This window comes from Psammomys obesus, unplaced genomic scaffold, assembly GCF_907164565.1.
Source record: "Psammomys obesus unplaced genomic scaffold, mPsaObe1.curated_primary_1811, whole genome shotgun sequence".
Classification (NCBI taxonomy): domain Eukaryota; kingdom Metazoa; phylum Chordata; class Mammalia; order Rodentia; family Muridae; genus Psammomys; species Psammomys obesus.
The window spans coordinates 1,003,543-1,018,617 of record NW_026596079.1 but is presented as its reverse complement, the minus strand read 5'-3'; the positions used below and the strand labels follow the sequence as shown (position 1 = coordinate 1,018,617).

At 48.2% G+C, this 15,075-nt stretch overlaps 1 protein-coding gene across 1 annotated transcript in view; it reads left to right on the top strand.

The window, feature by feature from the left end:
- Spatc1 (spermatogenesis and centriole associated 1) overlaps nt 1–14,590 on the top strand; it is a 20,995-nt gene extending 6,405 nt beyond the window's left edge. The window contains exons 2-6 of the mRNA XM_055626516.1: nt 5,475–5,668; nt 5,765–6,119; nt 6,224–6,721; nt 6,857–6,996; nt 13,518–14,590. Coding sequence (XP_055482491.1) covers nt 5,475–5,668; nt 5,765–6,119; nt 6,224–6,721; nt 6,857–6,996; nt 13,518–13,847 — 1,517 coding nt within the window. The 3' untranslated portion in view covers nt 13,848–14,590. The remainder of the gene's footprint in view (nt 1–5,474; nt 5,669–5,764; nt 6,120–6,223; nt 6,722–6,856; nt 6,997–13,517) is intronic.
- The last annotated feature ends 485 nt before the right edge of the window (nt 14,591–15,075 follow it).

Sequence of the window (15,075 nt, the reverse complement as noted above, 5' to 3'; positions counted from 1 at the left end):
CCCCCCCCCCCCCCCCCCACGTTGTGACTCCTGGGTGTCCCTCTAGTCTAGCCCTCCGAGCCCTAGCCCTGCTACGGGCCTGACTGTTCTGGGCTGGAGAGAGCCACCGCAAGGTAAACGGGTGGTGGTCCATAGGCCCAGAGATGGAGCTCCCGGGGAGGGTGAAGGTGAGAAATACCAGACCTGCAGCATGGGGTTTGGGAAGGCTAGCAGCAGTTCATAGAGTTATACATGGCAGAGCAGTAGTCATAAATCCTAAGACGTTTGTTTTCCTTTTTAATCCCATTGGCTGATGTAATAAACGTACCTTTCCTAATTCTAGATGATTAAGATAAATATACATCCGGGGCTGAAGAGGTGGCTCAGTGGTTAAGAGCATTGGCTGCTCTTCCAGACGTTCTGAGTTCAATTCCCAACAACCGAATGGTGGCTCTATTAATGGGATCTGATGCTCTCTTCTTCTGTTATGAAGGCATACATCCAAATAGAGCACTCATGTACATAAGTAGATCTAAAAAAAAAAAAGAAAAGAAAAGAAAAAGAGAAAAATGGACCCAGTGAATCTGAAATTCTCTTTTTCTTTTCTTTTTCTTCTGAGACAGTGTTTCTCTGTATGGCTGTCCTAGACTCACTTTGTAGACCAGCCTGGCCTCAGACTCACAGAAATCTGCCTGCCTGTTTCCCAGAGTACTGGGATCACAGGCATGCGTCACCACGACCAGCAGGAATCTGAAATTTCTAATTTCTATAAAGCTCTAGCCCGGTATCTGAATCTAGCAAGCTTTTGAATTCACAAATCCTAGTCAACTAAATGTAAACTCTATCCATGGCTTGCACAGTTGTCATTAGGTGTAGGGATGAAATGTCTTGAAGGTGGGCTTCATTCCTATTGGGTGGGAGAAAAAATGATGTCCTGCCCTCTTACTTCAGTTCCCCAAACTCAGGCTTTTCTACCCCAGGCTGCTGCTGACCTCACTGATCCTGATTAACGACAAACCCAATGGAATGTTATGTCTGCACCAGGCCTTCCGGTGTGAGCAGGATTTATGCACCTGCAGTGTTCTAGGGGCACTTTCTGAGCCATAAATGTTACCCTAAAGGCCTGCCGCCCCATGCATCCTTTTCTACAATAATTTTATAAAGACAGAATTCACTTAACCACACAGTTAAACTTTTAAAGTATACAAAGTATATCCATATGTGTGTACAAACATTGACACAAACAACTTTAGAACACTCTCGTCCCTAAGAAGCAACTTCAGTCCTTCAGCGAGGCCACTCCATCCTCCATGCCCTTCCTGGGCGCTCCCAAATCTACCATCTTTTTGATGAGGTTACCTGCTTCAACACATCCTGTCATGTGCCCATCTGTGCAACTTGTTTCTTTTGCTCAGTAACGTTTTCAAGGTTTATCTGTAGTATGGGGTTTATGACGGAATGACATTTTGTTTATTTACCAGTTTGCAGGCATTTAGGTTGGAGTTGTTCCGTGTTTTCAGCTTTTATAAACAGTGCTGCTACAAGCATTTATATACGAGTTGGGGGGGAAGGTTGGTGGTGGAAGGGAGTACTGGAAATTGAATCCAGGGTCTCAAATGTACTAAGCAAGTTATGCCCCTGGCCCTTTGTGCAAGTAGTTTGGTATAGGTATGTCTCTTTCTTTGTTTTGTTTTGCTTAATCTATTCATCTACTCACAAGGCAAAAGAAGCAGAAACCAAAACCAAAACACAAAATGCATCTAAAAGGAGCCTTCTATCTTTTTAATTACACTTATTTATTTGGAGGGCCGTACGTGTGGAAGTCAAAGACTAAACTGTGAGAGTCAGTTCTATCCTCCCACCGTATGGGCGCCAGGAACTGAACTCAGATCATATTGCTTGGCTGCAAGCACGTTTACCTTTTCAGAGCTATCTTGTTGGCCCTAAGAATTTATTTTTCTAGCTGGCATTTGAAATAAATAGCTAACAAGTATCTCAAAGATCTTGGTGTAGTTTCTTTTGCTCTGGAGTCCTCATGAGACTATTTAAATGTTCCTTATTTCTTTCTTTGTTTGTTTATTTACATGTACAAATGTTTTGCCTGAATATAGGTTATGTGTACCACAAGGATGTTTGGTGCCCTTGGAAGTCAGACGAGGGCTTAGGATCCCCTGGATTGCCATGAGCCACCATGTGGGTGCTCGCAATCTGCAAGAGTGGAAAATGCTCTTAAGCACTGAGCCTCTCTCCTGCTCTGAGACTTTGTTTCTTGGAACTCAGCCGGGAGCACCAGTCATTATAGTCCCAAAGGCAGAAGTATTAATTAACCTTTTTCTGGTCATTCTGGTTTAAATGCAAATAGACAAATCATTTTTTAAAATATCATTTTAACTCATGACTGTTCTACTCCTCTTTTTTAAAGAAGTATTTACTTAAATACATACATTTTTGTATTACATATATATTGTGTCTGTCTAGGAGAGGGCATAACATACATATGGAGGTCAGAAAAAAAACAGATATTAAGTATTGTTAATTTCATTTATTAACATTTTATTATATTTTATTATATTCTTGCAGTTCATTGTATCCCTCAGTACTGATTCTTGTTTGAATAGATGTCTGATTCTTTATTTTACTTCCTCTGTCAGTCCTTTTAGAAAGTCTACTTAGAAAGTGATTATCAAAGAGCCCTTGATTTTAGCTGGCGGTAGGGGGTGAGGGAGGGGCGGGGGCGGGTTGAGCATTGGTGGCACACACCGTTAGTCCCTGCACTCACACTAGGGAGGCAGAGACAGGCGGATCTCTGTGAGTTCAGAGCCAGCCTGTTCTACAAAGTGAGTTCCAGGACAGCCAAGGCTATACAGAGAAACCCTGTCTTGCAAACAACAGAAAAGAAGGAAAGAAAGAAAAGAAAAAAAGGAAAGGAAAAGAAGAAAGGAAGGAAGGAAGGAAGGAAGGAAGGAAGGAAGGAAGGAAGGAAGAGAAATCGTTTAATTTGGCTTACAGATCCAAAGGGTTAGAGTCCATGATGGTGGAGCAAAGACAGAGTCAGGAACACCTGAGGCTTCACATCTCAAACAGCAAGCCAGAGGCAGAGAGCACACTGAGAATGGTGCAGGTCTTTTGAAACCTGAAAGCCTGTCCCCAGTGACACACTTCTTCCAACAGGGCCACACTTAATCCTTCCCAAAACTTCCACCAACTGGGAACCACACGCTCAAATGAGCCCGTGGGGCCCAGTCTCATTCAAAGACCTTTTAAATATCCCTTGTAGATGCACCAAGACCTTATAGAAATCTCACAAGGTGAGCATAGCCCCTATGTGGCATAGCAGTAACAGATACCAGGTGCTCAGTTCTGGGGGAAAGGGATATGGCTCTTTTGTTTGTTTGTTTGTTTGTTTTTGTTTTGGCTTTGGTTTTTTGAGACAAGATTTCTCTGTGTAACAGAGCCTTGGCTGTCCTGGACTCACTTTGTAGACCAGGCTGGCCTCAAACTCCCAGAAATTATGCCTGCCTCTGCCTCCCTACTGCTGGCATTAAAGGTGTGCTCCACCATGCCAAGCGGGCATGGCTCTTTTATTCAGGATCCTCTTCCCATATGCTCCTCACATCTTCCTCTGCCACTTGACAGCCCTTCTGGCCCAGTGGGGCTGCCTCATGCTGGTGTCTCCTGTTTGGCCACAGAGACCACCCATGATCTAGTGGTTTTGGATGACTTTCACATTAAAGTGACAGCTTGAGCTGTCACAACAAAAGCCATGTGGCTTGGCTGCTTTCAGGAAGTTCTTGCCAATCCATGACTTTGTAAACACATAGGTAGAGACGGTTTCTGGGGTCTTCAAATCATGAGAGGCTGGATTATGGCAGTTTATATATATTTTTTCCGTATCTCCATTCTTTCCCTATAATAATCATGTAGTGCTTTATAATAATAATAAAATGGAATTTTTCAAGGGCTACTGTGTAGCACAGCAATAGACTATCGTACATGCTTGATGTATGTATGATATCATACAAGCATGATGCCCTGGGTTCAATTACCAGCACCACAAAAAAAAATTAAGCTCATATTCAGGGCTAGAGAGATAACACAGAGGTTCAGATCACAGACTGCTCTGGTAGAGGGCCTGAGTTTGGTTCCTTACCCACACCACGAGGCTCACAACCACCTGTAACTTCAGTTCCAGAGCTTCTGAAGCCTCTGATATCATGGGTACCTGCGCGTGCGCACACACACACACACACACACACACACACACACACACACACAAATAAAATATTTTTGTTTATTTGTTTTGAGACAGGGTTTCTCTGTGTAGCCCTGGATGTCCTGGAACCTGCTCTGTAGACTAGGCTGGCCTGGAATTCAGATCGACCTGCCTCTGCCTCCCAGTGTTGGGATTAAAGTTGTGTCCCACTAAGCCAGGCTAGTGGGACAATCTTTTTAAAAGAGTAGATTCCAAAGTGTTTTTTTAAATGAGTTTTTTAAAGATGAATTTATTTTTATTTTATGTGCATAACTGTTTTGCCTTCATATATGTATCTGTGCACCAAATACATGCGGTGCCCACAGAATCCAGAAGGGGAGGGACATTACATCCCTGGGAACTGGAATTATAGACAGTTGTGAGACATCATTTGAGTACTGGGAATTTTACCCATGTCCTCTGGAAGAAGAGCCAGTGCTCTTAACCACTGAGCCATCAACCCAGCCCAGCAAAATCAAAAGTTTTTTGTTTTGGTTTTCATTACACGGTTGTAAAAACTATCCTGCACTCTGCCCCTTGTAGCAACTTGTCTTCAGTGGATTTCCCTCCCAAAAGTCATTAAGGGAAGTCTGCTCCAGGAGCCAAGAAGAATAGGATCTCAGCTCCATGCCCGTTCAGGAGTCCAAGAATAGCCAGCAGTGATTCTGGGCCTCTCTGAGTCTTTGCTATGTCCAGATAGCCTTCAACAACCTGCATCCCTACTCAGGTAGACTGTGTGTGGCCTTAGGCCACATGAGGCCCTGTTTTATTGACACGATGGCCATTGCAGGTCCTACCCAGGGGTCGGAGTTATACCTCTTCGAGGTTGAGACCAGGCTCTCTCCTCCTAGCAAAAGGCAGAGGGCCAAGTTAGCTGTCTGGGAATCCAACCACTAGGAGGCGCTCTTCTCCTGGTTGTGGGGTTGACAGCTCAGTGTAGAGACATAGGCAAAGCAGAGGCTGGAACATCCCATGGCTTGAAGGGCAAGCGGTCAGGTAAGAGTCTGGGAGTTCTGACTAGAGTGTTAGGGCGTGGCACAGAGTGCTCCTCTGGCTGCCCCATATATGCCCTTAGGCGAGGGTATCATCATCCAGACCACCTAAGAAACAGTGCTCAGAGGGCAAGTGAAACTAGCCAGCTCAGCACACAGACAGCTATCTTGGCCAGGCATGCTCCTGAGGGCCTCCCTCTTGCGTCTAATGGGGCTTCCTTAGGGTCTTAGTTCTCTTTCTGTGTCCACAGGAATACTCCTGCCCCCATCCCCGGCAGCGGCAAAGGAGCCAGGCATAGAAGACGTGGGAATGGTGGCGCTGGCCCCCCTGGCTGACGTGCTGAACGGCCCACAGTTCGGTCCTGCAGCAGGCTCCCTTGCGAACCCTCTGGCTGCCCCTTACAACCCACTGCTGACCGGCCAAATGCCCATGTCTCAGAACAATCAGTTTGCCGGCGTGGTGACATGCCCCCTGACCAGCTCCATTGCACTCTCCGCAGGGGCCAACCTGGCCAACTCTCTGGGCTTACCCTCCACTGGACCTCTGAACACTCATTTGACTAGTCCCATAGCTATGCCCCCTGGGACCACTCTGGCAAGCTCACTGGGCCTGGCCTCAACCGGCTCCCTGATGACAAGCAGCAGGCTGGCAGCCCCTATGGCTGTATCCCAGGGCAGTCCCCTCATGGCTCCCATGGAGGGCGCAGCGGCAGTGTCCCTGAACAGCACCCTGCTCTCCTCCACAGCTGCCCCTCTAGGTGTTTCTCAGAACACAGTGCCCAACCCCATAAACAATCTAGGGATGTCAGGTGCCCAAAGGGTAAGGCTGTCAGAGCCAACCCGAGGAAGCCTCTCTGGAGCCTCAGCCTCTGCAGGGCCAGCAGCCGCCACCAAAGGTAATTGGTGGAGGGTCGGGCATCAGGGCATCCTGAGTAGGCCGATTCCTGCTCCCATCCTGCCTCTAACCTCTCCTCTCATTTCCACTCCTCTACATCACCAGTCACCGGTGAGCACCCTCAGCCGACCCAGGACACAGATCCCCTCAACATGTTTATGGGTGCATCCCTCCAGACCTCCAACCCCACGAACACTATGGCCACACCCAATGCCACAGCATATTTTGCCAACTTGGATACTCGGACTCAGACTATTTCCCAGGGACAAATGATCCTCAATTCTGTCCCAAGCTCCCCAATAGGCTCCCCTGCCCCCAACGCTACCCCAATACCTATGGCCCAAGCTCCTGGAAACTATTCCCCTTTAAGAGCCACACGCTCCAACTCCCCCTCCAGGGTCCACCAATCCCCTACCCGCCCTGTGCCCAATCCCCATTCTTCTCCACGTAACCCCCACTCCCCAGCCCGCACCCCATCTTCTCTGGCTTCAGTCAATGACATCCGGGGTTCACGCACCTCGGAACAGTCTCGGAAGAGTATCCTGGAGATAGAGCGGAAGATGGCCCACCGAAAGTCTAGCAAGTTCCCTGACTGCCCCCGAGGTCAGTAACACCACGGAGGCTCAACGTGGGTCAGGTGTGTAACGGTCATCTCCCCCGTTACACACCTGAACTGCTACCAGTAGCCCTACCACTTCCTCACCTCATTGCTCAGCTGAGGCCCTCTGTCATCCCCAGACTCAAAGCAACTAGCCTGGGAGAGGCTAGTGGGGGAGATCGCCTTCCAGCTAGACCGAAGAATCCTGTCCAGCATCTTCCCAGAGCGTGTGCGTCTCTATGGCTTCACTGTCTCCAACATTCCAGAGAAGATCATCCAGGTGTGTGGCTATCCATCTCCTACACAGTGCCAGAGGGGCCTTCAGGGCTGGGGCAGAAACCTCAGCACTGAAGGACTAGGCGTCTAAGGGGGCTCTGAGACAGCGGGGAACCCAGGGCTCAGTGCAGGCAGCTGGCAATGGAAACCCGTGATCCAAACTCTCCAAACTCTCCTCCAGTGGGCAGGTGACATTCCTCCTCTGCCTCCTAGAGGACCTTTGGGATGGGAAGCACTAACCCCAGGGGCTGAAGCAGCAAACCTAAAGATTTCTATTGCCCTTTGCCTTCCCGGTCCCCAGTGCTCACTGGGAACTACAGGGAACACAAATCCTAGCGCTGGGAAGGTGGCAACATTGTTGCCAAAAGGCCTAACTCTCAGTCTAACGTGTGCTCAGTCTAACCCGTTCTCGGCCTATCCTTGCGTATAGGCCATCTGGGGGCTTCTCTTGGAGAAGGGGGAAATGTTGCCAGCTGCTTATTCTCTTAGGCCATCTTTGTGTATAAATTATACACACCTGCCAGCTGTGTAAGAATGACTTTTGATTACACAGGATACTTCTGAGCTTGCCTTCTCATTAGCAAAGTGTCCTTTTATTAGATGCCTTTTTTTTTTTTTTCCTTTTAAAGCAGGGTCTCACTGTGTAACCCTGAATGGCCTGGAACACTTTGTAACTAACCAGGCTGGCCTTGAACTTGCAGAGCTCTGCCTGCCTCTGCCTCACAGGTGCTGGGATTAAAGGCATATACCATCATGCCTAGTTTAGATGCCTAATGTTAATGTGTTCAAAACTGTCAGTCTTTGCTCTGTTGTTTGTACTGTCTCAGTTAAGAAGTCTTTCCCTAACTGGTTGATTGGTGGTGGCACACGCCTTTAAACCCAGCACTCAGCCGGCAGAGGCAGATGGATCTCTGTGAGTTCAAGGCCAGCCTGGTCTACAGAATGAGCCTCAGAATAATGAGGGCTACACAAAGAAATCCTATCTCAGGGAGAAAAAAGAAAAAAATCTTTCCCTAGCAGAAATTCTTGAAAGTATTTTTATTCCATAATCAACGTTTTCTCTTAAGGATTTAAAATTTGAGTTTTTAAAAATATTCAAGATATGTTTTTATTTTATCGTGTGTATGCATGTACAGGGAGTTGTCCATGGAGGCCAGATCTCAGTTGTGAGCTACATGGAGCAGGTGCTGAGAACCAAATTCTGGTCCTCTAGAAGAGCAGCAAGTGCTCTTAACTACTGAGCCATCTTTCCAGCCCCTAAAGTTTTGTTTTTGTTTTTTTGTTTGTTTCTGTTTTGAACCTTTGACTTCCATAAGTGATCGTGGTAGAAGTTATAAGGTGGGGAACGTCCTCTCTCAAGCATGATAACACCTGACTGCCTCCAGAGACCACCAGGACACTGAGCGCCCACTGCATTGGGGCGAGAGGGGCAGCCCCTGGGACTAAGAGACAACAAGAAAAATGACAAGGAAACAGAGGGCTGTGTGGATATGATGGCAGCAGAAAATGAACCTTTTTTTTTTTTTTTTTTTTTTTTTTTTTTTTTTTGAGGGGCACAGCCTACCTATGGACATCTCACAGGAGTTCACTACTGGGGCAGCCAGTGCAGCCTCTCAGAGCTCAGAGCTGCCAGGGAAAAAGGATGCCCAGTGCCTGCCAGTATCCCTCACAGATTTGCATCTATAAGGGTTGTCTGCTCAGGCCCCAGCCTCCTCCTCCATCTTCAAGGAGACACCCCCCTACCCTCAGTTACCTCTCAGATCCACATTAGGCACAAACTGCACCCGAACACAAACACACCTGTTTTCACAGAGAGATCCTTTATTAAGCAGGGAAGAAAAGTTAAAGTAGCTGCTTTTTGACTCAGGCGGAAAAACAGCAGCAAATGACGTTGCCGGTGTAATTTTTGTTTTTGTTTTAGAGACAGGGTTTCTCTGTGTAGTGGCCTTGGCTGTCCCCGGACTCGCTTTGTAGACCAGCCTGACCTCAAACTCACAGAGATCTGCCTGCCTCTGCCTCCCTGACGGCTGGGATTAAAGGCAGGCACCACCACTCCCAGCTGCAGGTATAAGTTTCAAGAAGAGAGAAAGGGGAGGGTCTGTGTTCAAATGGGCTAAGATCCGGTGGTGTGTTTTAGCAATCAGGTGATTGCTGGACTTCAATGCTCTGATAGATGGATCTTTGTAGTCAGCCTCAGGAAGAGTAATTGGCCAAATAAAGGAATAGACCTTGGTGGTTAGCTTTAGGAGTGTAATCTAATGGTGTTTAGTGAGGTAGGGGGAATGGGGGAGAAGGGCGAAGCCTGCTGGAGACATTCTCACCGTGCTGGAGCCTGGCCAGAGTCCCTTCACATTTACACTATGAAAGGACAGCAGTGTTCCTGGATGTCAGTGGACAGTCATCAGCCAAGAAAGCCAACCAAAAAGGGCCCGGTGACAGAGCAACGGAGACCACAAGATGCCAAGGGGTAGCTGGCATTATAAAGAAGGGCTTGGGCTATCACTCAGGTTGAGGAGCACTTGACTGACATGCTGAAGCCCTGGATTTTATCCCAGCACCCGAGCCAGGCTCCTCCTTGTTCTCTTGTATTGTCTCAGATCTTTCTTTTTCTGCTTGTTTGAGGATATGGCCATCAAGTTCCAGAGAGAGAAAAAAAAAAAAAAAAGGCCCAAATTTTAAGATTATGGATGGATTAAACGGATAATTTCTAGATTACACACTTTTTGAAACAGGGTCGGTCACATGTAGCCCGGGCTGGCCTTAAATTCACTCTGTAGTCAAGGATGATCTTAAAACTTCTGATCCTCCTGCCTCTGCCTCCAAGTACTGGGGTTAGAGGTGGGTCCCACCATGCCTGGACTTCTCATCGCAATGTGCTTGCCATTTCCGCCCTAGAGCCTCCGGCATCTCTTTCAGTCTGGTTTCACTTCCATCAGCAGTGTTCCAGACACTCTCCTTCCTCTTGAGGAGAGCGCCGCTGAAACCCAGCCGCAGACAAAGTGGCCTTCTGGAGCCGGGCGGACACCCAGCCATATCCCTCTGTGGAGCCTTCCAGGTCAACTAGTGTGCTCACATTTGGAAACCATAAATTTACCTCCTGGCTTTGAGGGTATCCACCCACCTGGCTGGGCCTTGGGTTGAGTTGTACCTGCGTCTGATTCCGCTTTGACCAAACTTTTATTTCCCCTTTTCAATACCCAAGGATTTCCTATACCTCAGGATCAGAGTGGTTAGAATGCCTAATTCTACCCAGACCTACTGTACAGGTTTAGTGGGTTGAAACTTTAATGGAGATTTTTGATTGACAAGGACCCTGACTTCCCGCTGAAGCTGGCTGTCTTTTTTATGAGATCATGCAGTTACGCTATTTCGGTTCGGGTTGGCTTTTTTGTTAGTTTTTTTTTTTTTTTTTTTTTTTTTGGGGGGGGGGGAAGGGATGTTTTTTTCTTTTGTCTTTCTCATTGTGTACCTGGCTGCCTCAGGCTTGCAGTATATAGCCCAGGCTGGCCTAACCACTTACAGTGCTCTCCTTCAGCCTCTGCCTTCTGATTACACAGATTACAGGCACATATCCTTATGTTCGGTACCATTGTGTCTTTTTTTTTTTTTTTCCTAAGTTTTATCTGTATTTTTATGTATGGGGCAGCGGTGGTGGTGGTGGCCGATGTATGTAAGTTTAAGTGCCTGAAGAGGCCAGAGGTATTTGATCTTCAGGAGCTCGAGTTACAGGTAGTTGTGAGCTACCCCACAACATAGATACTGGGAGCTGAACTTTGGTCCTCAGCAACAACAGTACGTGCTTTTAAAAGCTGAGCCATCTCTCCAGCCCAGTTACACTGGGCTTCTAAACCCAACTGAAAGTTTATAATTTTAAAGCCAACTAAAAGTGCTCCTGGCGCCCCCAGTTCTTCCTACCCAGTTTTGAGGAACTTTGTGGAAGATGTTTGAGGTGCCTTTCTTCTTAGCACCCTAATTCTAGGGGCCTCGAGTTCAACCTTGTCCGTGTGAGAGTGACTAGAGCCACGTGATGGTGGGAAGTAGTGCCTTGACTACCACTTGATGGTCCTGAGGATGATTTCACTTTTACACGCTCATTCGGGATCCAAACTACCCTCAGTACCCAAGATGTCTTGGGCATCTAATGGCCTATATGTCATCTTTATTTTTTTGTAATAGTCATATTGTTTTTCTAGGCAGCTATTTATGATAATTTTTTTTGTCTTGACATGCAACTGAAGTAAGCCTCATACCTATGGTTCCCCCACCTCGACTTCCTGAGGATGCCCAGCTTCTGTGTCCTTTTATTTTTGTGTATTTTGGTGGTTGAGACAAGTTCTTGTTAAGCAGCCTATCTGGCCTGGAACCGAGACTAGTCTCAAAACTTGCTGCGATCCACCACCCCCTCCTCCTGAAGGTTGGGGTGACAAGGGTGTGCTGTGCCTAGAGAACAAGTGAACAAATGATTTCTGAGACAAAGCCTTGATTTCTATGCATCTCTTCTTGAACTCATACTATGCAGCCAAGACCATGTAACCTGTCTCAGTCTCTCTAGTGATATAATCATAGGCACGAGCCATGACGTCCACCTGTTCTTTTAATGTTTAAGATATTGGGCTGGAGAGATGGTTCCATGTCTAAGCGCAGGTACTGCCCTCCCAGAGGACCTAAGTTCAATTCTCAGAATCCATATCTGGTGACTCACAACCACCTATAACTCCTACTCCAAGGGCTTCCAAAATCCCCAGCCTATGTGGGACCCTGCGTTCATGAGCACATACCCACACACTGACACATACATATAATTAAAAGTAATATGAAATATTTTATTATCTTTTAAATTAAGAAATATTAACTATATCTCACAAATATTGATAGATGAAACTTGATACATAAAAACCTGTGTAGTTTAGCTGGTTACAGCAGTTGCCTGGCGGTACTACGTAGACCAGATGTGGTGCTACAAGCCTTCAATCCCGGAACACAGAATGCAGAACTTGGAGGAGCAGGACCTCAACGTGTCACACAAGTTCATAACAAGTTCAGGGTCAGCCTCGGCCACATAAGAGTCTGTCTCCAAAGGGGGGTGGGGTGGGGAACTAAACAAGAATGAAATATGAAATTAAACCTCTTAATGGAGTGTCATATATGATGACACATAGACACAGGTTACACATACCTTTCTACTGAGATCTTTTTGCTTTTCTTTTTAAAAATATTTGTGTGTGTATGTTGTGTGTGTGTGTGTGTGTGTGTGCTCACATGTATCTGTGTGTCTGAGTGCAGGCACCTTTGAGATTACAGGTCAGATTCCCCCGGAGCTGGAGCTGGAAGTTATGAGTCACCCTGACATGGGTGCTGGGATCCAAACTCAAATCCATTCTTCCTCCTCCTCCTCCTCCTCTTCCTCATCTTCTCCATCATCTTCTTCTGAACTTGGTGTCACACCCAGGGCCTTGTGTAAAGGCCAGGGTTCTACCAAATCTCAGTTCTTTCCTCCTCACAGATTACGGCGGCTTCGTCTTTTTGCAAAGTATTCAGAGCGGCAGGTCACGCAGGCAACCTTTCCTGTGTCTGTGTGTCAAGAACACTAGTCTCCTCACCGCGCTCCCTCCTACCCGACAGGTTTGCCCTCTGAGGCAAATCATCCAGTGTGCTAGGTTGCAGACAACAACTGATTTATTAGATACGATTAGATAGATTTATTAGATTAGATAAGATAGGATAAGAAAACATTATGGTATTAATTAAGGTCCTCAGCTCCAGGAAGGACACAAAATGGGGTTTGCTATACTGCCCAGGAAAACACCAAAACACCAAGGGACTCTCCCAGTGGACATACCATGGGTGCCAGTCCCAAGACAAGCAGATAGATGCCCACTCCTGGTGTCTCTAGTTGAGCACAGTTGTCCCCGACGAGCCATGTCCATAGCACTCCCCAGAGACCTGCCCACCTTCCGTGGGCGGGTGCCTCCTCCCACACGGAAGTCGCACCTGCCCGTCCGTAGCCACTTGCTTGGTAGAAATGTAGGTACCTTGACTACATTGGGGGTGTTGGGAAAGGTGGTGTTCGGGGAGACCTTCTGTCCTGTTGGAACAGTGCCTATTGCTCCGGGTTAAGAGCTTTCCATTTGCTCTTGGGAGAGGGTGCAGCCTCTGGGGTCAGGCCACGTGGATGGATGAGGAGCTCCCTGTTCCCACCCTGGAGGCCATACTCCCTGTCCTCTATCCCCGATGGCTTTGTGCTAATCCCTTATGTCTGGTGGACGGAACAAACAATGGGATAGCTGTCTCTAGAAGCTTTGGGGGGCCCCTGGGCCTGCCTGAATTATTATTATTATTTTTGTGTGCCTTGACCTCAGGCTCAGCCCTCTGGACCCCTCGGGCACCACACAGCTTCTCCTCCCTTAGCCTCCTCTTAGCAACCCTTAACAATTTCCTTCCCTTGGCCTCCCTTGCCCCTGTTCTTCCTGCCTGCCTGGGAGCCAGAGTAGTGTGAGAGGTCCCTGATGGCCACTCTCCCAACAGGCCTCCGTAAACCTCAGTAACCACAAGCTGGATGAGGACCTGTGCCACACCCTCACGCAGCGCTATGTGAACATCATGAACAGGCTTCAGAGTCTGGGCTACAATGGAAGGGTGCATCCTGCACTGACGGAACAGCTGGTGAATGCGTATGGCATTTTGCGGGAGCGGCCTGAGCTGGCAGCATCCGAAGGTGGCTCCTACACTGTGGACTTCTTGCAGCGTGTGCTGGTGGAGACTGTGCACCCCAGCATGCTCACTGATGCCCTCCTGCTGCTCTCCTGCCTCAACCAGCTGTCCCACGATGATGGCAAGCCCATGTTCATCTGGTAACACCGGTGCCGGCTGGCCCAGGCTCACGTCCCCCTGTAGGCCATTGTGCATGGCCATTAAAGTTTCCCACAGACGCCAGTCATCGGGCCCATGCCACACCTTCCTGTTCCCGTGGGGTGCCTCACCAGGTGCCTTCAGTCTTGGCAGCCCTAAAGGGCTGCATTCACATCACAGCCCCCTGCAGAGACAGCCCAACTAGATCAAGGCTCAGACACTGTCTTTCTGAAGGAATTGAATGGGAGGCCCCACGTTCCCTCACGTTCTGGGAGGTGGCATAACTTAAGAGCAAAAAGAGGTGAAGGAATGGCACAGAAACCCAGAGGAAGGCCCCTGTGCTAAGCAGAGCAAGGGGATGGAGGTGGGGCTTCTGGGACCTTGGGAACAGCACAGGAGAGGACAGTAAGCCATGGGACACCTCATCCAAACCTGGGCAGGGGAGCCAGGGAGCTGGCAGCCCCTTGCAAAGATGTCTAAAGTCTGGGAGGATCGTGGGTCTTATCTAAGCACGGGGGATTCAGAGCTGGCCAGAGAATAAAGAACATTGGTTGGAGTTGGAGAAGCAGGACCGGGTAGAGAGAGGAAGGGACCGGGGCTCACAGGAAGTGCTGGAATCATTGTGTAGACTGGAAGAACATAGACCAAAACGGGGTCGTTTCCTAAGGGCAGTGTGGAAAAGCCCACACTTTTGTACAGCAACTTGGTACAGGTGCCTGGGCAGTGAGAAGAAGGAAAAGAATAAAAGAGCCAGGAACCTAGAGAACTAGTGCCTGCCAGTCAAGAAACAGAAGAGCCTTGGTGTCTGAATTTAAACAAGAATCCATCAGTACCAATAAAAATTCCAGGAAGAGAGAGGTGTGGGGTGTGCTGGAGTCCTTCAGCGGGGATACCCTCAGAGCTTGTCCCCTTCTGCCTTGACCACCCAGGTCATTAGTACTTGCCTCATCAAAAGTGTCTCCACAACCCAGGCAGCCTGGGTTGAAGATAGGTAGGCCAAACAAACCTGATGGGCAGCTTAAAGAGATACATCAGGATGGATGCTAGCTCATGGCTGGAATCATGGAGGCAGCCCCATAACGGGAGCAGAGAAAAGTCTGTGAAGGTCAAGGGACAATATAAGAACCTCCAGTCGAGCTGGGCAGTGGTGGCGCACACCCTTGATCCCAGCACCTGGGAGGCGGAGGCTGATGAATCTCTGTGAGTTCGAGGCTAGCCTGGTCTACAGAGCGAG